Raw genomic sequence first — 10,231 nt, 5'->3', positions numbered from 1 at the left:
GCCTACATTTTAAAAAAAACACATGAAATTAGGTGTAATTGTCTCTTTTGATCTGTTTCTCTTGATGAGCCCTATAAGAGGAAAAAAAAAGATTTTAAAAGCTCCCTGTGAATGTTTGGCTGGATAGGTAAGGCCAGTGGCTGACACCTTTCATTACCACATGTTATGAAAGGGTGACGGGAGGTAAAATGTAAGATGAACTATTTTGAGTCCAGGAGAAGAGATACAATGGGACTTTTGTGCGAGTGTGTTCCAGAGGCGTCAAGTCGTTAGCGCATTACATGGCGGCGTGATGAATTTGGTACATCTGTCAAACGGAAGGCTTCTTGTCTCTAGGTCTATGGAAATGCAGGATCTAACCAGCCCGCATAGCCGTCTGAGTGGTAGTAGTGAATCCCCCAGTGGCCCCAAACTCGATAACTCTCATGTAAATAGTAATTCCATGACTCCCAATGGCACCGAAGGTGAGTGTCTGCCTCCTCACTGTTTGCTTTGCACCTTGCTTCTTCATGACTGTATGCTCTGCTGTTAGGTGGTTACGAGTTCAAATCCAGGAAATTACTGTTCTGTTTCTCCTTACATAATTTGACTTATGAATCAGTACTCCTTATAGCTGCACGTCACTAAGCTATTATAACACTGCATAGACTGATTTTATTTTGCATATATACATGTTTATGCATATTATACATATGGGGCGTGCATAACATTTTGAACCTTTTTGTTGTATCTCCTGCTGACCACTTTCCACAGCACAGTATCAATTTGCATTGTTTTGCTTTATGAGTAATGAAAATTTAGAATTATTTCTTTTATTTTGCTTTCACCTTTTGTTACTAAATATAAACTATTTGTTGCATGCATATAACATTGGACTGAATTGTTTCTAAATATCAGTACAAGAATTTATGTGCCTAGTCTTCTTGGCGCTTTGGACATTAAGTTATACATAAGTTAAAAAAAAGAAATCCATTGTTTACAAATATACAACCTCTTTTGGATGATACACAAAATTTATTTGCTTCTTAAAGTTAAATAGTATATTTAAAACATAGTACTATTACAATTATTTGTGTATGATGAATACATGAATATTTATATACATGTTATGTAAATAAAAATAACTATTTTAATCTGCATATACATAAGTCTAAACATGTAAATACGACTGTATATATGTATTGTAAGCTGTTATTCATACTTAGATACTGTGTATATTTTAAAACTTTAGCATGTGGAAGGATCTATGACATGTTGTAATCCATTTGTTTCCACCTTAGCCTAATGAAAAATTACTTCTTCACAGATTATATGTTTGCTTATTTATTCCCTCCTAAACCTCTGGACCTTGATGAACTTAGAGCATAAGTTTCACTAGAAGTTCAATAAATTATTCATGTTAGAATTCCATCCATAAACATCATTTTCCAGTCATCATTGTGATCTTTTATCACATTTCTTAAACAAAACTAAATGCCATGAAATTGTTTGGTTCAGTATTCCAATATGTATTAGTGAAGGCTTTTGAAACTATTAGTGTTATGAAATTTACGATAATAGAAAAAATATAAAATCAGCTGTTTTTCATGTGAGACATCTTAATTTTTATACTGTGACTGTTGTTTTTAACGTGTAAATACAGGGGTGGGAAAACATAAATTTACAGTGGCTTGTATGGAAAATGATAAATAATAATAAACTCTGTTTCATGTACTCACAACTGTAAACCTACTTTTGCCCACCCTTGTAGTCTGTATTTTGCATTTAAGTAAATACTTTCATTACCAGTGGCCATGAAAGATGGTCACTGTCAAAAGCAGAAACTCCGCTGACCTAGCCAAAATTAATCTCTGAATAAGGTGCCTTTTCATCTGAAACTCTTTTCTTCCCATTTCCTCTAAAAGTATTTAAAGGAAAACAGTCCTAGGGTTTAAGTGGATTTTATAAAGCAAATAAAAAGCAAGCAGTCATTTTTCTCTCTCCTTTGGAATTCAGAGGCAGGTGGAGGGGTGGCTAGGGCACAGTGTAGCCTGGGGTGTGCATAGTCACAAAGAGGGCCCTGGGCTAGTGGGCCCCACGCCAGTGTCCTTGAGCAGGTAGCCCCTGACCTTGAGCAGGTAGCCCCTGACCTTGAGCAGGTAGCCCCTGACCTTGAGCAGGTAGCCCCTGACAAGCGCCAGAGAGGGCCAAACATGTAACAGTTGTTCTCATCACTGAAAAATCCAAATAAGATAATCATTTAGAGTAACTTAAATATATAGAAAAATACATATGCCAAATTATTTTTGCTTAATAAGATATACCAATACCTGTTGGTAGGATTAATTATGAAATAATGGTAGTTAATTTTCTTATAGATGAAGAAATGAAGCAAGGGTGAGATGTTTCATTTTGCCATCATTCACAGGCATATTGTCTCGAACAACATAAGCACCACACCGTAATGAAACCGAGCGTGTGGGGGGACTTCCCCCTGGGGTGGCTCTGTGTGAATGATGTGTGGTTTGTTTTTTAAGGGCTTGTGGGGTGGTAATATGTTTCTGAGTATTTATACTTAATAGCTGATATCACGTTCAGATATTTTTTGCACAACTAAAATAAGTTCAAAATAATAAAATATGTTGGATACTTGTGTAATCTGATGAGCCATTCAATTTGGGAAATATTTTAAAATGACTCCCTAGCCTTAAAAAAATCTTAATTATCATATATATTGGAAATGAAATTTTTAGGCCAATTTCAGATAAATACACAGTTACTCATTTCACTCTGTTTTCAGGCATTCTTCAAGGGTGGATGTTGCAAGGGTTCTAGCAGTTAGAGAAGTTAGAAGATGTCAAGGGTTCCAGTCATTAAGAAGTGACGTTAGAAGACGTTAGTATAAATTGTCTGAAAAATAAAATGGGATTTTAGTCCATTGACTGGCATATTCAGTTTTATTGTAGTATGTAGTTTGAAAATGTGGACTCAAACTTTCTTCGTGATCCCTGTTACAGGCCTGTTTAGATGCAAACAGTATTAGAAAGTTCTGGGTTATTATTCAGTTTGTGAATCAATTCATCATGCTACTTACATGTTCTATGATGCATTGGCTTCATTCCTCACAGTCACCACTAGAGGAGTTAAGCTTAAATTAGTGAAGTCATAAAGTCTGGCAGGCTTCCCTGGGGTCTAATCATTATAGATTTTCCTGTTCCTTCTTTGAAAATCTTATTTATTTTGAAGCCAGCAGTGTTTACCAATGAATTAGAAGAATGAAAAACAAGAAATTCATTAAAATTTCAAAGAGCGTTTAAAATATCCATCACCTCCCCTAACTCCCTAACACATATTTCTTTCTAGCTTTCTAGTCAGTGATTTATATTTGAGCGACTTCACTGCAGCCTCATTGAAGCTGGTCTCCTTAATTAGGTCAACAAAACTTCCATGCAGTTTACACAGTTGTTGGCTTTGCCCACATTTATATTGATTGTCTTCTCTCACTCCTGCCACCACTTGTCCCTGTAATGAGGCTAAGAAAACATGAAAATCTCCTGTATCAAAAACCATAACTTCATCTGAAGAACAAACAAGAAGGGAATGGAATGGAGAGGCAGAGAATATTAAGTTTCTTCTTAGGTCTGCTGCCAAATTATCATAAGACTCAATGTTTGTAGGTTCTGTACTCACAGGCTAGCGCCTATTTTCATGGTTCATCTGAGGGATAAAGACAGAGAGACACTGAGCTACAGCCTCAAATATTGTGCTTTTTCATTTCCTAGATGAAATGTTCCTCAGTTAGAAAAGTTGTTTGTTTCATATTTCAGAACTTTCAACTCTTCATACTTTTATGTTCCATTCCAACCTCTCTGAGTTGTTATTGTTGCAGTTAACTGTTGGTTTCACCCAGTTTATACATCTCTGAATTATAAAACATAAGTAGGTAAAAATATAAAATAGCCTAAGTGAATGCTTGACCTGCATTCCGAAAAGCACTGTTAGAAGTGTTGTTTCCAAGTGAATTAGTAAATTGTGTAGTTACTCTTAAACAATTAAAGCTTGGCCTTGGGCGAGACTAATGGATGGTTTTGAAAACATCAACTGTGGCTTTTTTTTAACCTGTTTTCCTCGTCTTCAGGGCAGTTTGTCTTCCAGGATAGGATGGAATAGAAATTTCTTGTTATATTGTTACAGTATAATTTTTAAGACCTAGGACTTTTAGCGGTGATGCTTTTTTAGATAACTGGAAAGCTAAAGGGTTTCCAGTGTGTGGGTGTATGTTCACGCCTCAGTTTCGTAGAGGCTGTGTGCTGATGTCTGTGTTGTGTAAGTGTGAGAAGTAGTTGGGAAATCTCCCTTCAGAAGGACTCAGGGCTGGAGCAGTAAAAGCATTTTTATTTACGGACCTAATTAAGGCCTTGTTTGCAAAGCAGTGATTCTTTCCATCTTTGTTTTTCCTGGTTGTCTTAAGTCCCTGGGAGCCCATGATTGGTCAGTTCATATATTACTGGTTTGAGTGTTTATTTTTGGTTGTCTGGGGGGTGAGGAGTGGAGAAGGGCCAAAAAGAGGTGTGAGCAAGCGGAATTAAGAGTTTTCCTGTATTGAAAACTTAGATTTATACGTAAGAAGAAGCTTAATTTTGTCTTAAGGCAGATGAATTTGCCTGTGAGTGACATAAGACCAGATGCCATTGGGATCTTCCCTGCAAATAGGGTTCAGGAATTCTGTAATTGAGATAGTCATTTTGAATGATATATCAGATTTCCAAGATGATAAGAGATATTATCTTGAATGAGGTGGCTAGATTTTCTGCATTTTAAGATGTATTTAATTGTATATTGCATATTTTAGGTCACAGGTTAATTCAGTTATACAAATTGGTATTACCAGAAGTTATTTTAAAGTTGTTTTATCATTTCTGCAAAGCTTAGAACACTAATAAATTATCTGACATTGTTTTTCTCACTATAATATTAATGTAGTAAAATACAGTTTTGTCCAACTGGAGTTTTAAGAAATCTATGTACAAGAAATATGTAAACTGGTGTGAGTGTGCATAAAATTATGGTCTGAGGCTGCATTTGAAGGCTGTATTTATCTTTTTGTGGTCCAATATTCTGTCGTCAATAGAAACATGGTAATCTAATTTTATTGTTGTTTACATTCTGCACATGATTTTGTTTCTGGAAGATTAAGGGATATTGTCAGTAAAGGAGTTTTCTAAGTGACATTTTTAGAGTTTGCAGCCATAGAATTAGCCTCCTATAAATTATTATTTAGCAAAAGCCAGGAAAGGATGAACAAAATAATTTGTTATGGTTTTATGTTTGCCTATCTAGTATATGAGAATAATTATCACGTGCCTATTGCTAATTAATAGTAATAATGGCTACTTTTATGAATAACATTGCTGACCATTCCCCATGATTTACTCCATTAATCTTCACGAACTTCCCTTTAGATTGCCAGCATCATAGTTAGGAGACTGGGTTTGAATCCCAGCTCCATTTGCTGGCAGTGTGGGCTCCACAAGCTAGTGTCTGTGTGGCTGTTTCCTTATCTGTAAAGTGGGATCCCAGCGGAGCTTCACCAGGCTTGCTGTGAGGATAAGTAAAACTTGCAGCACACCTGGAACGTACTAAGTGCTCTGTATCTATTAGCTTCCAGGCTGTCTATAAACAATAGTCACCTCTATAGTTCTTATTACTACTTGACACTCAAGAAACTGAGTCCTAGGAAGTGAAATGCCAACTTGAAAGACACATGGTTATGAGGTACCCCCGGTGTCTGACCTGATATTTGAATCAAGTTCTGAGTCCAGAGCCTGGGTTTTCAAGTCCCTGTGTTATTCTGCAGGGAGCACGAGGCTCCCCTCAGCTGCCAGCGCCTTTCCTAAAGCCTTCACACCAAACTCCGGGGCCCACACTGCCACGTTGGTGTCTTCAGGACTGGAGAACACCGATCCCAGCAAAGAGCGGGGACTGCTGCAACAGGACCGATGGCAGGGGCTCTGATGACAAAAGGACTTTAGTATAAGGTCAACTCCCGGGGTCGTTGCACACTGGTCTCTAAGTTCTTGCGTGTGTGATATTTCTTCCCGGGGTCACGCATGCACAGCATAATTCATCCATGGGGTAACATTTAGGGGATTGTCTCTTACTGATTTTCAAAGCTTTAGACTTAATTAATATTATAATTCCACCAGCCATCCGTCTATGTTAAGCCTCTCTGGGATTAAATGGAGATGGGAAGTCATCTCTGCGTTATTACAAGTCATTTTTATACGCACGTTTGGATGGGAGCAGTATTACTGTGAAGGTTAAAAAGCAGTTAGAGTTTGACTGCCTTAGAAAATATTTTTAAGTAGGCGGTACATTTGGTCACATGTATCTTGACTTTGAGAACCAAATGATATGAAAGGAGCACAAGTCCAAAAAGAAGTTTAAGTGGCATTTGTCGGGGGCTCCATAGGAACAGCAGTTGTCAAAGCCGAGTGTTGGGGACATGCCTGGTCTGTTCCAGGAACAGCAAGTGTGCCTGGAGGAGAGAGAGTGAGGGGGTATGAGAGAGAAAGCCAGAGGGATAAAGGGGTGGCCTGTATGAGGCCTTGTAGGTTGGCATATATACTCTAGTCCAGTGATCGGCAAACTGCGGCTCGAGAGCCACATACGGCTCATGAGCCGCGGTTTGCCGCTCTGTTGACGAATGAGTTTGCCAACCACTGGGACAGGGGCTTAATCACAAGGAACAAAACAGCCTGTAATTATTGGAATCGAGAGTCTAGGTCAGTGGTTGGCAAACTCATTCGTCAACAGAGTGGCAAACCGCGGCTCATGAGCCGCATGTGGCTCGCGAGCCGCAGTTTGCCGACCATTGCTCTAGTCTCTCATGTAGAGCTAACTGTGTCTTCCATACTAGGAATGGGGACTGCAGTGCCGATTGCCTGCAACTAAGCTCAGAGGTTCTAGAGAGAGAGGATTCTTGATAAACGAGCGACTCAGTGAAGACAGTTTTCACCTGCTCCCAATACCCGATAGTTCAGAGAATCACAGTTCCGTGGCCTGTCCCCGGTGGGCCAGAACTTTGGTACAATCAGCAATTCATTTCCCTAAGCACATCCTGTCTTCAGGGAAAAACTTCTGGTTGCCTCCAGAGAGATGTGTGAACCTTTAGTGAGTGCTGGTATTTAGGCTAATTCTTATCCCTTCGGTCCTGGATTCCTTGCTTTAAGTAATTCCTAATTTCTCATGATGGTCAAGGATGCCTTGGGGTGAGCAAAGTGGTGTGTGTGTGTGTGTGTGTGTGTGTGTGTGTGTGTGTGTGTTTATTAACTTGGAGTAACATCTAAGAGTAATTCACTCTTCTCTCTTTGGCTTTAGACATACAATATAATAGAAGCAGCAGGTACATAATGACAACTTTTCATTTTCACTGTAGGTAGAAAAAAAGTTTTTGTCACATAGCTGTCCTGAGTGACTGCTAGCCAGTGCCTTCTCAAAATGTAAGTTTTGAGACGCTAATGAAGGATGGACATTAAGTTTTAGGATCCAAAATTATATGTAAGTAAAAGCTGATTATGATTATGTTCCTGGTAATTTGCTGGATTTGCAGAATTTTAGTTTTATTCCATTCCTCGGATATCCTATCACACCAACAAAAGACAGATGAACTCTACCAAACACATTCCAAGGAGGTATGTTTTATTACTCCCATCACACAAATTGGAAACTTTTTTTTTTTTTACATAAAATGGATCAAAATCCAAAATGCTTATCTATTTTATCATTGTCCCTATTACTGATAAGAGGAATTTTGCATGGAAAGAATAAATTTTAGCAAGAGGAAGAATATGAACCGAATTGACTGAATTCTTACTATTTACTGAGTGCAATATTTATGTGCTCTACATACCTATTTTATCCTCAGAAGAAGTCAGGGTAACTTTTATGAACCTCATTTTAAAGCATTTAGATGACTAGGCTCTGTTTACACAGCTTATTACCTGAGCTGAGCTGAGATTCAAAGGCACATGAGGCTGGTTTCAAAGCCCGCACCTTTACACTGTAAAGCTTGGCCTCCTCGGTAGCCAAAATGCTCGGCTCTTACTGAAGCGCTTTATCTGCCTTAAACATTCCTTCCCCTTATCTAAGAGTGTGGCCCCGTGAAGGCAACATCTGTTTACATGTGTGTTTACATGTATGTGTGTATAGTCTCTATGTCAGTGGTTCTCAGCCTTTCTAATGCCGCGACCCTTTAATACAGTTCCTCATGTTGTGGTGACCCCCAACCATAACATTATTTTCGTTGCTACTTCATAACTGTAATTTTGCTACTGTTATGAATCGTAATGTAAATATCTGTGTTTTCCGATGGTCTTAGGCGACCCTGCTAGCGGTTCTCAATCTGTGGGTCGTGACCTACAGGTTGAGAACTGCTGCTGTAGAGCCTAAGACCATCAGAAAACACAGATACTTACATTATGATTTATTAACAGTAGCAAAATTACAGTTATGAAGTAGCAACGAAAATAATTTTATGGTTGGGGGTCACCACAACATGAGGAACTGTATTAAAGGGTCGCGGCATTAGAAAGGCTGAGAACCACTGCTCTAGGTCCTTAAAGGCAGGGACAGACCTCTTCACTGTTGTGTCCACACCATCTAGCAGAAGACTTGGCAGTGATTAAGCAGTCAACAAATATTTGTTGAATGGATGCCCCTTGTTACCAAACATATAATACAGTTGAATAATTATAAGAGCAGAGATTCATTAATTTTACTTACAAAGCATTACCAGATTTAATAAGCATCTGAAGTCCATTTCCAAATATTTGAAAATGATCAGTTCACAGACCAATTCATATAGTAGCCATAGGCTGCCCATGCAGAGAGCATCAGCCATCAGCATTGTTACTGATTTGAATATGGATTTGTAGTAACTAACTGACCCGCATTTGTCCTGCACTAATAACTGTCAAAGTTAGTAGTATTTAGTAATGATGAAGCAACTTCCACATAGTCCAAGAAACAACAGAATGACATAAAGATCAAGCAGTTAGTACACTTAGGTTTAGTATTCATACGCAATGGTAAGCAATGATGATTGGCCCTAAATAATAAATTATATATTTTTATATATTAAATATATATAAGAATATGTATCACACTGTATATCCATTATTGCATTGTGAATTCATTCAAGAGATAGTCATTGAGCGATTGTGTCTAGAAATTTACCAAATACCCTCCTGGCCAGGGGAAGTTCACAGTCTCCCGTGACTTGCAGGCCTGTGGTTGATGACTGCAATTGGGGCTACGCTCTGCAGAGAGGAGGGGCACCTAAACAGGACTGAGGTGGCTGAGGGTGGAGGTTGGTTTCTACACATGGATAACACTTTGAGTCTTGAAGGAGAGGTAGGAGAACAATGGGTGCCAAGTCTGGAAGGAAGAGCGAGCAAGAATTATCCAGTTGTGTGAGATGAGGGACATGTGCAGAGTGCACAGAGATGGTGCTAAGAGCCACCCTACCAGATGATAAAAGTACGCACGTGGTTCAGGAGTTGGGATTCAATCCTGCAGGGGCTGGGCGACCTGCAGGCTTGTAGGAAGGACAATGATGTGCTTGTGTCTGTGTTTCAGTAATATACTTGGGTGGTATTTTGAAACTGTATTTAAAGGGGTGGTGGGTGGTGAGGAGATTCCAGGTGAGAAGTAATGACGGTATTTTTATCTGAAATATATCACCATTTCTTCCAGCATAAACTTATACCTGATAATTGCCTTCAAAAAAGTAGGGAATGAATAATATTTATAATGTAGGAAAGCAGGATAGTGAGAAGATGGATTTTTTTACTCAGACTAATCTGGGCTAGAAAGTCGCAATCCAGCTGTTTACTGTCCGTGTAACAGACATGTGGATTGCGTGAGAACACAGAGGCGGGCGTTTCACTTACAGGTTAGTGTGACGCTGTGTAATTCTCTGCCTCTGTTTCCTGGTTTGTAAAAGGAAGAAAATAATGGTCCCTACCTGCAGGGTTGTGAGGATGGGTACATGAGTTGGAAAAGCACTTAGAACAGTGTGTGACTCGTAGGAAGTTCTTAAAGTTCATTGGCTATTAATATCATCTTTATCTCTGATCTCCGAACCTCTGCTTTCTCCCTTGTAAAATTGGGATTGCACCTTAATCACAGGGCGTTACAACAATCTATCAAAAATACTAAGCACAGGCATTAGCATCTACTGCATGCTCAA

The 10,231-nt window shown here is 38.9% G+C and overlaps 1 protein-coding gene across 1 annotated transcript in view; it reads left to right on the top strand.

Annotated features, from left to right (window-relative positions):
• The first annotated feature begins 336 nt into the window (after window positions 1-336).
• The window catches only part of EYA1 (EYA transcriptional coactivator and phosphatase 1), a 153,060-nt gene continuing 143,165 nt past the window's right edge, over window positions 337-10,231 (top strand). Inside the window, exon 1 of the mRNA XM_080647229.1 lies at window positions 337-464. Within this exon, the coding sequence (XP_080503355.1) occupies window positions 341-464 (124 nt within the window). The 5' untranslated portion in view covers window positions 337-340. The remainder of the gene's footprint in view (window positions 465-10,231) is intronic.

Source organism: Plecotus auritus, assembly GCF_963455305.1.
Source record: "Plecotus auritus genome assembly, chromosome: 11".
In the NCBI taxonomy this organism is placed as follows: domain Eukaryota; kingdom Metazoa; phylum Chordata; class Mammalia; order Chiroptera; family Vespertilionidae; genus Plecotus; species Plecotus auritus.
This window is presented reverse-complemented; position numbering and strand designations above follow the sequence as displayed.